This window comes from Peromyscus leucopus, chromosome 23 (assembly GCF_004664715.2).
Source record: "Peromyscus leucopus breed LL Stock chromosome 23, UCI_PerLeu_2.1, whole genome shotgun sequence".
In the NCBI taxonomy this organism is placed as follows: domain Eukaryota; kingdom Metazoa; phylum Chordata; class Mammalia; order Rodentia; family Cricetidae; genus Peromyscus; species Peromyscus leucopus.
The window spans coordinates 13,140,399-13,157,436 of record NC_051082.1 but is presented as its reverse complement, the minus strand read 5'-3'; the positions used below and the strand labels follow the sequence as shown (position 1 = coordinate 13,157,436).

General features: G+C 55.6%; 1 protein-coding gene across 5 annotated transcripts in view; it reads left to right on the top strand.

Annotated features, from left to right (window-relative positions):
- Cux2 (cut like homeobox 2) overlaps positions 1 to 17,038 on the top strand; it is a 188,665-nt gene that overhangs the window by 117,195 nt on the left and 54,432 nt on the right. For all 5 annotated transcript variants that reach the window (XM_028855643.2, XM_037198680.1, XM_037198682.1 and 2 more), the window contains exons 2-3: positions 920 to 1,033; positions 4,581 to 4,628. In XM_028855643.2, the coding sequence (XP_028711476.1) occupies positions 4,593 to 4,628 (36 nt within the window). In that variant the 5' untranslated portion in view covers positions 920 to 1,033; positions 4,581 to 4,592. The remainder of the gene's footprint in view (positions 1 to 919; positions 1,034 to 4,580; positions 4,629 to 17,038) is intronic.

Genomic DNA, 17,038 nt, shown 5'->3' with positions numbered 1-17,038 from the left:
AATGAGTCATGACAACGCCTGGTGAATTGTACTCCTCCTGTGAAAGCCCCTGCGACAAGCAAAGGAAGCTTTGGGAGAAGCAATCAGGCACATACATGCCAGCAGCAGGCCCCCGTCCATAATGCATGCCCCTCCCCTTCATCCCCCCACCCCCTCTCCATCCCTGGTCTCATGTGTCCAAACCCGGGGTCTGATTCCTGAGTGCACACACTCAAGCCCGGCTCCCCTCCCCTCCCTCCCTCCCCCTGCCCCCATCTGTTTCTTTCTAGTCGGCCGGCCCGGCGAGGGTTCTGGGAACCTTTGGTGATTTACCGTGGGGGTACACACAAGGTCAGCGTGCTTCTCTTCGGCACCTTCATTTTTCCAAAATCTACTGGAATTAAAAAGCCATCTATATCCTAAAGAGGCGAATTTATGAGCCTTCGAGGGGGAGAAGCCGCGGTTGGAGCGGTGCCCGCCGCTGATGTATGGAAGCTGTCGGGCCCGCACGCTCGCACGGGGGAAGAGCGCCCATACAATATGCCGCGCGCCGCTATTTTGACACGCTTCGGAGATGTTTTCTTCAGGCGCTGACAGGCTTATGCCATCACTCCCTGGAAATCCAAGAGGTGGGGCTGGGGTGGGGAGAGATGGGGGGGAGGTTCAAAAACCTCCGTCGAACTTGGTCTGGCCCGGCAAAAAACGAAAAGCCCACGCTGTCCTGGAGGTCTTTTCGTTTGTTTGTTTGTTTGTTTGTTTGAGCCCAATTTTTTTTCCGGGGGCAGGGGGGTGGGCGGAATTTTTTCCATTCATGCCAGGAGTCGGTATCTAGCCTTTTCTCAGCCCTGTGCGTTATTAAAAACTTGTGCCGAGTGCTGCGTTTACAGGAATTCAGAAGCAAAGAGAAGAGAACAAATCTTCTCTCTCTCTCTCATTCCAGAAGGAGTTTAATTCCATCGCCTCGAAGGAGCTGTCTGTACCACAGGAGGAAGGCGAGCATTCTCCTAAACGTTTAATTGAACTCCGCCGGGAATTTAAGAAAAATGTGCCAGAGGTAGAGTGTGTGCCTGCCGCCTCAGCGTTGACTCAGAAGGGACGCTCTGTTCAAACAGTGCTGTGGAAACTGTAGACATAAGTGACTAGCAAGAAAAGAAGCTAATTAGCCACCAAGATAAATCGGAGCCCTGGCCCATCGACGGCCTTCACGTTGTGGGGGGGGGGGCTCCCCAGCGCACTGACTGGAGTTGGGGGCACCCACGTGCCTCCACCCAGATCGCTCTTACCCAGGACGCCAGGCAGCTCAAATCTGCAGTCAATCTAAGTCCTGATCTTGGGTGGAATGGTTGGCATTGGATGACTAAGACAGTTGGGCCTGAAGTCTGGATCGTCTTCTGCCTGCCCGTGGGCCTGGAGGACATAGTGAAGGCTCTGAAACCCGCCCCCCACTGTCAGTCAATGCACCTGCCCCGCCCCTCCCCCATGGAAGTTCCAGAACTCAGTCTTGGTCCAGGGATAGCAATGGCCAGGCAATGGAACGCCTACTCCCTCTCCCCTAAGGAGAAGACCGGCCCAGACATGTGTCTGTTCTTTTCTGAGGTGGAATGTGAGAATTTTATTTTCCCTCTGCGATCGGGACCCCTGTTGCTTCTCAAATTTAAAAAAAAAAATAGATAATTTAAGCCAGGCAGTGGTAGAGCACCACCTTTAATCCCAGCACTGGGGAGGCAGAGGCAGGAGGATCTCTGTGAGTTCGAGGCCAGCCTGCTCTACAGAGCGAGATCCAGGACAGCCGGAGCTATTACACAGGGAAACCCTGTCTCGACAAACAAAGAAACAAACAAATACCGTAAATTTTAAAAAGGGACGAGAATAAACAGCAAAATGGAGCCCCTTGGGCCCTGTGTCGGTTTGACAGGGCCGAGATACCCTCCGAGAATGTGGATGAGGAGACCCGGGGGCCAGGCCTGAGCTCCAGCCAGCTGCGGCTGCTTCTGCCTGACATTGTCTCAGCTTAACTGCTGGGGTGTGCTGGACCATGGGAGGCGGGTGGGGGCTGGCAGCTGTCCTGAGAACATGGCAGGGGTGGAGTGGGGATTCCAGGGCCTCCCGTGGCTCTTGAGGCACTGAGCCTCACACCTGAAGTTTTAGAATCCCCCCAGGATGTCATAAGCAACTGCGGTTCTTCAGGGCGAGTTTTGGGGTGAGGGTCCAGCTAGAATTTGTTTCTGGGGTAAATCTAGAAAGCCGTGTGAGAAGGTGTGTGCAAGAAAGAGGCAGACGCCTCAGACTCAACTCTCTCTTGCTGTCACGGCTTCTACAAGCACAAGTGAGGTCTTTTCGAGACAGGGTCACACGTAGCTCAGGCTGACCCGCAACTCCTCCTACAGTTGAGAATTGACCTTGAACTTCTGGTCTCGCTCTCTCCATCTCCCGAGTGCTGGCTTACAGGTGTGCGCTATTGCACCCTGTTTATGTGACACTGGGGGCGGAACCCGGGGGTCATGCATGCATGCTGGGAAAGCACTCCGCAAACTGAGCCATATCCCCAGCACGGCCCTTCTCTTTTAAACACCATACATAGCACGATCTATAAACGGAGTTATCTCCCCACATGGAGAAGCAGAGCTGAATCCCTTGTAGGTCTTCACAGCCCCACACACCTTGTCTCTCTGGCCCTCTCAGACCGCCTGTCCCATCCTCTCTCCCCTGGCATAGTAAACTCAACCTGAACCATTGCTTCACACGGGAGCGCTCAGGTGAGGAGGGAAATCCAGGCCAGGTTTTCAGCCTGCGAGTTTGACTTACATAATTTTCAATGCTACATAATTATGCAATTACATAATTAGAAGGGATAAATTTCCACTCCTATTATAGTCATGGTTCTGGAAACTCTCGTGTTGGGAGCTCATCCCTCCTGATGGGAGAGTCGTGATAACTTTATTTAAGAGCATCCTCTGGGGGGTCCAGTCCACCTACTGCATGTGACCTGCCTGGCTTCCCCCAGGACTTACACATCCATTGGCCCAGTACCCACCTACTTCCCCATCTCATGACTCTCAGATGTGAGCCCCAAAACTCATTTGAATATGGGGTCGTGAGAATGAGCAGAGCCTATACGAGACGTCTTGTGACTTGGGCTCAAATTCCAACTGTATCACATCACCTTGCCATGTCACCTTGAGTAGACCAGCACCCGTGGGTCTCGGTGGCCCCTTTGTAAAATCAGGGGCCTTTTGGTCTGAAGAGTTCCCCATGCTTCCTCTGAGGCTGTCGGAGCCACCCGGCTGCCTGAGTCTCAGCCAAAGTCCTCAGTGCCAGCCCCTCTAGTCAGCGCTGTGGTCCATGGCCACCTTCTCCTGGGGGCTTCCTGCCTCTGTGCATCTAGGCCTGAGACTGTGACCGTGAACCTCCCGGATCTGCTGTCACTCTGCCTGGCAACCAGGCTCCTGAAACCAAAGCCACGGGCATCGTCTGTGCGTCCCCTAAAAGCCCACCTTACATCCAGGCAGCAGCCACAATGGGAAGCCCCAGAGACAGAAGTCAGTGTGGAGGGGTAGCTGGGACCAGAACAGGGGCCTTGTCCAGGGGGAGAAATGGGGTGTGTCCCCATGGTTATGGGGTTTCTCCATCACCTCCAGCCCTCCTCCTCCTCCGGCTTCTCTCCCACTTTACACCTCCCACAGGGCTTTGGCCGATTGTGGCAGGAAGAAAGATCCCCAGTGGATCCCTGAGGGACCCACGGGCTTCAGGGTTAGCACCTTGGGACACTCATCTCTGCTGAGTGCTGGAGGGGGGGGGGCTCCAGAGACCACCCCTTGGGTCTGAGGAAATTGGGACATCTAGGTGACTAGAGCTGAGCCTGTGTGCTCACAGCGTTGGCGAAGCCGTTGGTTTGTACATGGCGTGGCAGGGCTGGGACCCAGCCACATCCCTAGAAATCACTCCATGCTCCGGAGAGGAAGGACAGACATGAATAGCGACAACTTTTGGCGAGATGCAAGACGCACATTCCTGGGAGGTGGCCGTGTGGAAGAAGCAGCTCCGTGCCACACCTGGCAGGACAGAGGGACTTCCTGGGGGGCTTTTTCCACCTAGTGCTGAGAGTAGAGAATCAGGGCCAGCTCTCCAGCCCCCATTCCCCAGAACTAGGTCTCAGGACCAACCATACCACGCACAAGGATGTTATGAGTACTCTCACTGTCATATTCAGGAGGCTGAGGCAGGCGGTCATGAGTTCAAAGCAGCCTGGGCTACGTAGCAAGACCCCGTCTCAAAATGCTGAGGGCTGGGGGGGGGGGATGGAGCTCAGGGGTGGAGCATAGCGTTCTCGGCTCCATCCCCAGGACCAGCGAGAAGAAAGCAGGTGTGCATTTAGGAAAATATCCATCCTGCCTCTCTCTCCAGAATGCCTAATGTTGTGATATTAAAGGCTCTAAAAAGTACTTCAGGGACAGAACCTGTGTGTGTGTGTGTGTGTGTGTGTGTGTGTGTGTGTGTGTGTCCCTTAAGAAGCCACAGTCCGGGTGAGAACGATGGTGAGGGGTGCTGGGTGGGCTCGGGGGTGCCTGCCCTGTGGTAGACCCTCCGTCGTCTCTTTTCAGGGAATCAGAGAGATGGTGGCTCCCGTGCTGAAGAGCTTCCAAGCCGAGGTAAGAACCGGTGGCAACGCGCTTGGGGGAGGTGGGGGTGACTTGCACTGGGCTTCCCTGCCCCAGGGTGAAATCTGAGGTCTGAGGCAGGGTGAGCCCCTGCTTCCCCGCTCAGGCATCCTTGCCAATATGGCCCATCGGCCCTCCCCGCACATCTCCCCCTCACCTACCTGAGAAGATGCTGGGGTCATGCTGGGCCGGGGAGGGGAGGCCATCTCTAACGCCCCATGAGCAAGGGCTCCCCCCTGAGCTCAGGTGGACCCAGAAGACCCTCTCCAAGCCCCTGAGATGGAGGGGAGGGCCCCGGCTCATCCCCCACTCCTCAGAGCCATCTGTCCCTCAGGACCAGATAAGCACGTAGGCTGCTGCATGTACAGGAATGTTGGTGTGGGCAGGGTTTCTCCAGATGTCTGAGCCTCCATTTCCCTCTCTGTCCCACGGGATAAAGGGACTTCTGGTCCTCCTGTGTTGTTTTGGATTTGGTTAGTGAGAGAGAAGGCAGGAAAGGGGTGGACATGCCCATCTGGAACTCTCTGAGTGTCACGGGAACGTAGCTGGGGCTGGAACCCTGCCTCCACCACTGACTGGCTGTGTGACCTTAGGTGAGTTTCTTGGCCTCTCTGTGCCCGTGTCCTCCTCTGTCAGATTAGTGATAATTTTCCCTCTTGCGTAAGATTGAGGCGGAGGGAGGAGCAAGGTAAATAATAAGGAAGTGTTCGGAACAGTACCTTGGGTGTTGGAAGCCTTGGTGATAGCTGAGAGACGTGGGCGCGTCTATGATCCCCCCCCACCTCGCGCTTGGGAAGGTGGAGGCCGTCCTAGGCTGTGTGGAGAGCCGATGCCTCCCCCTTCACAGTAGAAGAAAGACTTGGACGTTAGAAGTGATGAGAAGACCCGAGGCTCAGCCTCGTGGATGGCGGGGTTTGAAGTGTCAGCCCCCGCTCCTTCAGCTGTGTGGCCCCGGGGAGGTTCTCCCGAGACCTCCCGGAACCTCAACTCTCCTGTGATGCACAAAGCCAAGCCTACAAATCCGATGGAGGAGGAGGCTGCTGGGCGGCCACAGCCGGGAGCCTGGTACACACGTGGCATCCTGAAGGACAGGGAAGGAGAGAAGTTTGGATGGGAGTTGACCAAGCTGGGAGCTGGTGTCCCAGGCCCACGTGGTAAGGTGTGCGGACAGATGTGCCGAGGGACCTCTCCGGCCACACACCCACAGGATTTATCTTGACTGTGTTCTCCATCCCCTGCCTTCCTCGTGATCGATGCACTGAACTTCCATGGCTGCAGATCCCGCTTCACCCCTGTGCGGAGAGAAGCGGCCACAGAACCTAGTCAGGTTAGGTCCATTCCTGCCTTCCAGCCCAGCAGCCTTGAGTGTGTCCAGAGTTGGGGGTCCCCTCACCTTGAATCCTTTTTCCTGCCTGGGGGAGGTGTGGTGGGGAGGAAGTGGACTCGCCCCCCCCCCCGCTGTGAATTAAGGCTTCCTAGATGGCTCAAGGGACAATTTAGGACCCCCCCCCCCCCCCGCCTCACCTCCCCCCGGAAAACAAAAGCCAGCCAGGCAAAGCGGTTCCCGGGAACCAGCTTGAAATGGCCGAAGTTTGAAAATCCTTGAGCAGAGAAAGGGAGCTCGCCCGAAAGCCCCACTAATTATAAAAGTTGCCTTTATGAAAGATAATTCAAAGCAATAATTTAGCAAACATAATCAAGCCACGCAGATGGGGCTGCTGATGGATGGATTGCAACATGCAATTAGCGGCTCTCACAGTTACATGTCATTAACCCTCCACGCACAAAAATTATTTTCTCATTATTAGTTGAAAAGGTAAAATTAAGCTGACTAGACACTAAAGGAACAAACCACAATTAATTACCTTCATTTATTACAGTCATTATCTTAGAGTTATTTTTGCTTGGAGACAGAGAGATGCAAACATCTAAATTAAAAGTTTTGCTTTTGTTAAATTTGAGGGGAGCCGGGTCCAACCGATGGCGTGCACCCGCTTGCCCCCTAGACCTCAGGGCCCCACCGGCGGTGGCGGGCCTCTCGCTCCCAGCTTCCTCTTTGCGGGGTGGCCTGTGGGATGTCACGGAGCCCTCTTGACTGCTCTGGAACAGAGACGGTCACCTGAGCCTAATGGGAGCACAGCAGTGTGGGGATCGGCCCTGTGATGGACGCGTGTGACTTCGGCGAGTGACTTCCTGTGTCTGTGCCACACCGTTGAGTTCTGTGCATAGGGACAACTCCTTGGGATTCTGAGAGCCAGGTGGCAGGATGCACCTCAGCCTGCAGCCAGCAATGTCCTCCTCTTCTTCCTCCTCCTCCTCCTCTCCCTCCTCCTCCAAGGTATTGAGGGAGCTCATGTGACCACCACCTCCCAGCAGGTACCGGGAGACAATTCAAATGGCTGGCTGAGTCCTTACAGTCATTTATCATTCGGCAAACACTTAGTGGGCCTAGGAAGATGGGAAAGTGGCGTGGGAATACATGGATCCGGGTTCGAGCCCTAGAACCCACATTTAAAAAAGAAAAAAAAAAACCTGAAAAGCTAGTTGTGGTGACTTGCCCTTGTAACCCCAGTGCTGAGGAGGTAGAGACAGATAGAGATCTCGGGCTCACTGGCTAGCCAGCCTGGCCTGCTTGGTGAGAGACCCTGTCAAAAGAATCAAGGTAGGCAGCAGCTGAGGAACGGCATTCCAAGTTGTTCTCTGGGTCTGCTTGCACAGGTGTACACACACACACACACACACACACACACAGAGGCTCTCACAAACATGTAGTAGATACCTGCAGCATGTCAAAAACAGTCTGATGTCACCCTCGGGAGGGCTACCAGTCATCACCTCTGCCCCTCTTGGCATGGTGATTTTTTGTAATACACTCAAGGACTTCCCAGGGAAGATAAACCACCCTCCCACGAGGTCCTCTGCAAATGTCCTCGGATGGTGCAGTCTCTGTGTCAGGCTCCCATGAGACTGGAGAGGGCTCAGAGCTGTCCCTACCCCTGGGGAAGTCCTGCCACCCTGTTCAATGATGGGGAAGATGTCCAGAGCCCAAGGGGACCTGGGGTGCGCTCCCTGAACTCATGAGACTCGATAGTCGTGTCCCAGTGATGGCCACAGCCATTCATCTTGTCCCTTATCTGTCTGCGTGTGTCCTTGAGTATCCCCATCAAGCCATGACATCTGTGTCTCTTTGGACCTGGGCCAGCTGTCACAAGAGCCCAAGGTGGCCCTTAACCTGCCCGGTGGTTCCACCGCCTGACATGTCCTGCTTGCTGGCTGGCACACTCCCTGCTGGGAGACGCCAGGTCACAGAGAAGCAAGGCCAGGAGCCGATGGCTGAGCTGGGTTAACTCCAGGCCCAGCTCCACTGCCTGTGACCTCCTAAGAAGAGCCCAGGCGCGCTACCAAACCATGAGCGATTGTGCTGAGGGGTGGTTTAGGAGCGTGGTTACTCCGAAGATAAAAGGAGCACCCCGCATTTGCAGAGAGCTTCCCTCTCTCTTCCCGTCCCTTCTCCCTGCCCATCCCCACCCAGCTCCTTGGGTGGAGTTGATTCTTGTTAGAGTGACCGCGTCTACAGGTCTCTCTATGTGTGGAACCACAAGCTTTTCCCCCTGGCTCCAGAGAATGGTGGCAGGTGGCGGGGGCAGGCATGTAGATTCCGCTGCCCGCGGAGACCCAGGCAAGGGACATCGACTGTTGTGAAGTCTGGGACCTTCCCTTTGAGCGTCTTCTCATGGGCTCGAGGGCAGCTCTGAAACCCAGATGGCTTTAGGGAGTGGGGAGCAGGCCCGAGAGCCATCCTGGGGTGAGGGACAGATAGGTGGAAGCAGGGCCTGGGCCTTGCTGTCTCCACAGGTTGGCCACAGTGGCAACACTCACCTAACAGACATGTCCGACCCTGGATCAGTCACTCTCTGAGCCGTCTGGGTAGTGACACTCAGCTGGCCCTGTGGATGTTGGCTACCCCCTGGTGATAGATGCTATGTGTCATGACGTACCGTTTCCCATGGCTTCCTAGAAACTTCTCTGCAGACTTTGTCCAGGGAGACGGGCCCCGTAGTCTACCCTGGTGTTCCCACGTGCAGGTAGCAAGGGTCGGGGACATCCCTTCCTCTGCTTGTATTTACAAGCTGCCGCTGTGGTGGCTGGACAGACCAGCAGGTGACAGGGAGTGAGCAAAGGCTAGCCCCTCAGAGTGTACCTTCTAACGCGCTCACTGTGACCTAGAAGGCTCTTGTTGCCCCTTACCACGTGGCCAAGCATGGCACAGAGGGTGGACGGGCACTCTCTCTCATAGATGGTACCTGTGGTGACTTTGTACACTTTGTGTGTCTGTTAGTTTGTTACAAGTGTCTCAATTTGTGGAGGCTCTGGTTATCCCTAGTGGGGGGACTGGGGCTCAGAGAGGCGCTAACTGGTGTGTATCCAGGGTCCAAGTCTGGAATCGAGGCAGGGGAAGAACAGAGGGGACCTGAGTGTTGGGACCCAGGGGGCTGCACCGGCTTCTCTTAACCCGGATTAGATGGAGAATGCCCTTGAGGCAAAAATTCAAGGTCAGGGGCCCTTGACTGCTTAAACAATCCTCCCCTCTGCCCTCAGAGGGCCCCAGCCTGGCTCCTCCTACCCCAGCCTAGCTCCTCCTACCCCAACATGGCTCCTCCTACCCCAGCCTGGCTCCTCCTACCCCAGCCTGGCTCCTCCTACCCCAGCCTGGCTCCTCCTACCCCAACATGGCTCCTCCTACCCCAGCCTGGCTCCTCCTACCCCAGCCTGGCTCCTCCTACTCCAGCCTGGTTCCTCCTACCCCAACCTGGCTCCTCCTACCCCAGCCTGGCTCCTCCTACCCAGCCTGGCCCCTCCTACCCCAGCCTGGTTCCTCCTACCCCAGCCTGCCTCCTCCAATCCCAGCCTGGCTCCTCCTACCCCAGCCTGGCTCCTCCTACCCAGCCTGGCCCCTCCTACCCCAGCCTGGTTCCTCCTACCCCAGCCTGGTTCCTCCTACCCCAGCCTGCCTCCTCCAATCCCAGCCTGGCTCCTCCTACCCCAGCCTGGCTCCTCCTACCCCAACCTGGCTCCTCCCACCCCAGCCTAGCTCCTCCTACCCCAACCTGGCTCCTCCCACCCCAGCCTAGCTCCTCCTACCCCAACCTGGCTCCTCCCACCCCAGCCTAGCTCCTCCTACCCCAGCCTGGCTCCTCCAATCCCAGCCTGGCTCCTCCTACCCCAGCCTGGCTCCTCCTACCCTAACATGGCTCCTCCTACCCCAGCCTGGCTCCTCCTACCCCAGCCTGGCTCCTCCTACCCCAGCCTGGCTCCTTCCTTCCTGGCAGCCTCTATTTCTTCTGCTAGGGTGCTCTTCCCTGCACCCTGTGTATCTCACAGAAGTCAAGTCCAAGGTCCCCGGGAGCGGTGCAGCCACTGGACACTTAACCCAGCAAAGCATGTGGCTCGTCTTTATACATCTCATGAGGATGAGGTGACGGGGGTGCTCAGGCCTTGGGGCTGCCAGAATGTGTGTGGACCCTGACTATACAGGAGAACAAGGGAGACTTTGGAGCAGAGGCAGGACCAGACCTGTCCCGCTTTTTAGGTGGACTCTGTGGGTTCCACTCAGGGGGCAACAGCCTCCCGACTTTAATGATGAAAGCAGAGACTGTGGGAGCTGCTGTGGTCCATCGTCTGTCTGTGGTCCAGGAAAAACTGGCCCCTGCCCATTGGGACCTCCCTCCCTCCCTCCTGTGAGGACGGGGTGGGGGTGGGGGGCAAGCCTGGGCTGTGGGGCAGGTTGGCGAGGAGTTTCATCCCAGCAGGGCTTTCTTCTCGGCTGTGTGGCCTTGAGCGACAATCCCTTAACTTCTCTGGGTCTCTGCCCTTCTCCGCTTCAAAAGATTTTTATTTATTTACATTTATTTGATGTGTGTGTGTGTGCACGCGGGCGCACATGCATGTGTTCATGTGTGCACATGCATTACAGCGCCTCTGTAAGGGATGATTTGCGGGAGTCGTTTCTCTCCTTCTGCCTTGTGGGTCCTGGAGATTCACCCACTGGTCTCTGCCTTAAATGATGAGCCGAATCATGGCTGCCCCGGTAGACTCATGGGGAGCTTGATGGGCTGATACTGATACAGGGAGAAAAGAGGGCGGAAGAGAGGCTGGCCGTGCCACACTCGTGCCTCCCACAAAGTCCTGTGTGGGAGCCCCCACCCACCCATTCCTCTGGTGAACTAACTGAGGCTCAGCCATGGCCTACAAGACCCGACTCAGGTGGGGACAGCAATCAGGAAGACCTCCATGGCTCAAGTGCAAGTCAGGCACAGCCCAGATTGAATGTACCCTTTCGTAGGTCTCAATCGGCTCCGAGAGGGCAAAGCGCTTGCCCAGGCCCACACAGCCCTCTGCCCGCAGCATTGAGGGTTGGAACCACAAGCCTCGGTGTGGAGAGCTAACTGGGTTCCTCAACATACGGGGGGAACCAAGAGTTGATGAGAAGACCAGGCTGGGGAGTCCTTAAGATACACTGGCAAGTGAGATTTTAATCTGGGGGCGACACTAAATACCCGACAGACAGGAGTGTCACTTACAGCATGAGGCGGGTGCTGGCGGCCCACGCCCTCCCTGCTCCCTGCCCACCCTCTCCGGCGGTGTCATCCTGAGGACCATCCTGTCTCCCTGGCGGTCCTGCCAGCGGGAGGCAAGGCTCCCACTAACCCACACGTCCGTCTGGATCGGCTGTCGGCCCCCCGAAGCATCCTCGGGCTGTGATGCCGAGTTACAACCAAATTAAGAACCCTCATCCGCCATCCTCTTTGATTCGCTCTCTCTGCCTTATCAAGTAAATTATTAATGCTCCTGCCCCCCAGTTAAGCAGATCCTCGCAGCCATTCCGGGTCCTTCTCATTAGAAATAACATCATCTAAAGAAGGGTATTGATTGATTTTTTTTTTCTCTTCTTAATCTGAGAATCATGGACGTGAACCACATATTTACATGGCATTCCCTTTAACTCGAATTCTTGTGCTTTATTTTTATATTATTGATCTTTTTTTGACACGAATTGCTTTTTGGCCTTGTGTGCATGTTGTAAGCTTTCCGCCGCCGACGAAGGAACGGGCTGCGCCCAGCCACGAAGAGGAATGGCCCTGGCCGCGTGGCAGGAACATTCCCGCACATTTAACAGCAATTAGTCTACCCTGCTGCCCAGACGCTCATGTATGAAAATTTACAAGCCTTTTAATAGACTGAGCTCTGGGACCGGGCAGGCCTGGCGCCGGGCAGATGAGGCCACCGGGTGTGTGTCCATTGAGCTGCCCTGCTCGGTCAGACGGGGGTGGGGCTGGCGGTGTGGAAACGGCTTGAAACATAGACCACTCACTCCAGCCGAGGCTGTGTGGCCCGGCACACAGTCACACCTTCAGCTGCTCAGCCGATGCTTTATCGCGTGCCTACTGTATGACAGGCATATAGAGCTAGGTGCTGCAGGCACCCGGGAGTTTCAGGTCCCTCCCACGCCTGGTGCCCAGGATGGAGCAGAATGGGCATAAAGCCAGGCTCATACAGCTCAGAGTTCGTGTGGTGGCCCTGCTTGTGGCCAGGTTCCTAAATGAACCTCCGTTTCCCTGGCTGTGGGGAATGCACAGCGCCTGCCTGGCCCCGTCCCCCGCGCCCCTGCCCCTGGGGGAAGGTGGGAAAGATTCACCAAAATAATGATGCTTGGGACCTGGTTATTCAGCCCGTTACCCACTGGATTCTACATCACCTTCCCGGACTTCACCAAAGCAGAATGTTCTAGACTCACAACCAGCCTCACTGCCCACCCCCACCCCCACCCCCGACTTCTCCCTGTTGCCCACAGTGGCTCTCAACACCTTCCCCCTACTTTTCACTAAGCTCCACTTAGACCTCATCCAGCAAACATTGACTTGGCACCTGCTGTATACCAGGATGAGTGGCCAGCTCCAGTGTGCATGTGTGTAGGTGCATTTGTGTGAGCATGTTATGTGGAGAATCTCACTGGGATCTGGGGCTTGCCAGTTAGGCTAAGGCTGGCCAGCAGGTGGGCAGCTGAGATCTGCAGGGCTCAGCCTCCCCAGTGCTGGGATTACAGCTGCGAGCTACCAGCTTTTTTTTTTTTAATTTCTTTAGATGTGGGTTCTTGATGTCAACCTCAGATCCTCATACTTGCAAGGGAGTTACTGGCTGAGCCATCTCCTCAGTCCCTGAAGTCACCTCTCCTGCCCCCGGGGCACTATGGCCTCCTGGGTGAGAGGTAGACACTGGCCATAATGCTGACCAACAGAGCTCACTGAGGTTCCTGTAGCCTAGGTGGGGTAATGAAAGACTAAACGGGCCTGTGGGCCTACCATGTGCAGACCCCACTGGGGACCCTTGGGATATCACAGGGGACCAGATGCAGCCACCGTGGGTCAAATTTCCCACCACTGTGACAGATAACCTGAGAAAAACAGGGAGGAAAGATTATTGGGGCCCAGGGGTTCGGAGGCCTCTGTCTGTGGTCACATGACCCTACCTTTCTGGACTGAGCCGATATCGCGCCGGAAGGGGCAGCTGCTCACCTCGTGGCAGCCAGGAAGCAGAAAGACAGACAGAAAATGGCCGGTCGAAGATACACCTTTCAGAGACCAGATAGCTATGAACCAGCCAATGGGTGAATCCACATACTAGGTCGGAGTCCTCCTCATCCAATCGCTTCTCCAGGTCCTGCCTTGGAGTCCTGCAGCACCCTAGGTCTTCCTCTCTGAACCTAATGGGCGCTCAGCGCACAGTGCAGGGCACACATGCTCACACTGCACACCTGATTGGCCAAAAGGTCCCACATTCCCAGGGCACCCTGCCCCCGCCCCCGACCTGGCCCCCCACCCGCCTGCTCCTGATGCATGACCCCATGTCTTCTCTGGTGGGGTGGACTTGGGATTCGCAGTAGCTCAAACTGAGAATTAGGAGAGGCATGGGGGGGGCTGAGGCTTGCAGCCGGGGGGCATGCCCAGCACCCCCAAAAGCAAAGGAAGGCCAGAGTGAGAAGGTCTGAGACTGCAGTGGCCGTGACCACAGTGAAAAGGAACATGACCCTGGAACTAATGGATGGTGCTGATGCTGCCAGGGCCGAGCACACCACACCCCAAAAAGCCCCATCCTTGCCTGACTGTCATCTGACACAGAGGCCTGGACATAATGACCCCTGGGTCATAGTCAGAATGGGGACTTGCACCCTGACCCCTAAGTGCAGGTACAGAAGTCAGGTCCTTCCTGCGTTGAGAGTCCTCAGCGAGGGGAACACCAGACGGGCTCCCCAGATATCTCCTGTCACAGCCCATCCTTCCTACCACCCTAAGCAGGAGGAACAGGGCCCAGAGAAGCTGAGGAACCTACCCAAGGTCACACAACCAGGAGAAGGAAGGTCCTGGATCCCATCAACTCACCTCCAGCCTCAGTCTCCCATTCTGTGAAGTGGCTGCCCCACCTCATTTATCCCATGCCAGTTGGGCTGGAAGGCTGACAGGATCACCACTGGATCACGCTTCGTGAACTCTAGGAGAATTCAGAGGTGGACTGCCCAATCTCATGGGCCAGCTCCCCACCTTCACGGCCCAGGGCGGTCTTCTAGGGCTTTAACACTGGGTCCTGAGCCAGGGGGTGGGGTGGCACATACCTCTAATCCTAGCACTAGGGAGCCGGAGTAGGTGGATCTCTGAGGTGGGTTGAGCATCCTGCACCTCAGTTCAGCCAGGTCTGCCTGTGCAGATGGCTCGGCCTGGGCCTCTGTCTGGTTCTGTGAGCTCAAAGACGTCTCTGGACTGCAGGCCACAGGCTATGGGCTTTGGTTCAGAAGGACCCAGCTGGCATGGTGACACACACGTGTGTCATCGCAGCGCTCAGGATGCTAGGGATGGAGGATTGGGAGTTCAAGGCCAGCCTGGGCTACAGAGTAAGACACTACGTCATCGTGAGTCAAGGATGCCCCTCCCTGCCCCTTTCCTGAGCCCCGAGCTCTTCTCTTTAGTGGTTACAAAAGCCTAGGTTCAATCCCCAGTACTTGGGAGATAGAAACAGAAGGATCAGTTCAAGGTCAGCCTTGGCTACATAATAAATTCAAAGCTAGCCTGGGCTATTTGAGACACTGTCTCAATAATAATAACAATAATAATAATAGTAATAATAATAATAATAATAATAATAATAATAATAATATAATTTTTCCGTTGTCTAAAAGCCTCACCTAGCATCCAGAACCACTCAAGACAGAGAAGGGTAGTGGTGCTGGGCTTCTGAGCCTTTACACATCTTGTTCCTTTGCCCCGGAAATGCTTTTCCTCCCCGACCTCCATAGGTAAATGTCTGCGTGTCCTGCAAGGATCCACCCAGTGGCCCTGGCGCGAGAGTCTGTGACTGTCTGGCCGGAATGACACATGGTTTTTCCTTAACCTGCCGCTGCTGCTGCTGAGAACCACGTGATCAGCCAGCCCCTCGGCTTCCCTCCAGGGCTGACCGCATACAGTGACCCCCCCTACACCACCCACCCCCCACCCCCCCCCGCGCGCCCCACTACAACCCCCTGGCAACTTGCTGGATTGGATTCCAGACCCCTAAGGCATCCATCCATGTGAGACTCAGCGGTCCACCCTGCCTGCCTTCCTTCCACCCTCCCCTTCCCTTTTAGAAATACATCCTTGATCGCCCGCTCTCTGCCTCGGGCATCTGCGCCAGCTCCACCAGCATTACCCGGTTGTCAGACACTTTGCCTCCACAGGCGAGGCGTTCAGCCTGGGCACTGTGAGGTTCTGGCTCTTTGTCACAGACTGGCCTCTGCCTGGGACCATGTTCAGCAGCCTGGCTAGGATGTCCCCACTCATCGCCCGTAGCCCCTCCCTCGGTGACAGCCAGAGACAGTTCAGGGCTTCCGTGACACCTGCAGCTCCTCCTCCAGAGCTCTGGTCACATGTCACTCCTACGGGAAAACCATGAAGCCAAGACTCCTTGTCCCTTCCACAGAACTTGGTACAGTCTCTCATTGTAGCTGTTTCCAAATTATTCAGATGCTGAAAACACACACACACACACACACACACACACACACACACACACACACGGTAGACTCCCATGCTCCCCAGCCCCTCATAGCCCCCCCACTCAACAGGAACTGGGGGAGCATTGATAAAGTGAGTATGAATTGACATGTGATTGGACTGGCAGACACAGTTCTTGGTGTTGCTGTTCCAGACAGCATTCTGAGTGGTCTACGGTTCCTAGTCATTCCCCGTGACCTCCCTAAGCTAGGGATTGTCTTTGTCAACGTTTTATAATACAGGCAAGACAGGAAGACGGAGGGGTTAGCGACCTGCCCAAAGCCACACAGCTGCTTCTAATCGGCAACCCTGCCTTTTAACTACGATTTATTGAGCACTTATTACGTGCCAGATCCTAAGGATAAAGTGTAGAGCGGGAGAAACGCAACCCTAGGTTACATGTGTGTGTATGCACATACGCATCCATGCACACACATGGAAAAGTGTCTCCTTTTCCAGTCAAAGAGATCCCCACACATTGAGTAGAGTCACACAGCCAGCTGGTGGCACAGTCCTCCTTCTTCTGGGCTTTGTATGCTTCCCACTACGCACCCTGTCCACAGGGCAGGGACATTTTAACAATCTAGCCAGTCAATTATAATAATATTTTTCTCTCCAAATGTTTAAAGTGGGGGGGGAGGGTTGGCGTGCTAAGGTATAATCATGGCTCAGAGGCCGAGCTGACATTAGTTATTAATTAGGCCATTATGCATTCCACGGTGATAATTGCTTTGCTGTGGAGTCACCAAGCATGAAACGGACCCGGCGAAGGAATGCAATCTATCAATCCTTAGAGCCGCGGCTCAGTTGCTCACCTTGAGCTGGTACCTCAGCAGGAGACAAAAAGAAATTAATGATGCCGGGGATAGGCAATAGCAAGCCAGACCCTTCCCTCATCCCAGCCCCGGGAGGGGTTCACCACCTGGTCCCAGGGATGGCATTGAAACCAAGTGAAAACGGCCATTTATCTTGGGGACATCTTTCCCTGCCTTCGCGTTCCCACCTTGTCACTTGTGGGGAGACGCTGTCACCATCTTGGCAGTGACGAGCGAGGTGCCTGTCCGGGGCGGCCCCCCGGCCTCTGTTCTGCCTCCACCCAGGTTCCAGCCCTGCCCTTGGTGGATGGGGAACGAACCTCCATTCTGCTCTGAGGCCAGGGGTGGGAAGTGTCAGGCAGCAGACACCCCCAGAGGCCGATCTTAGCACAGGCGATGGAGATCTCTGAGGGCAAGCGTGCGCGCTGAGACCCGTCCCATGGCGGCTGTCACATCTGTGGAGCATCCACCATGGTTAGACGCACCTATGGGTGTTTGGTTTCTT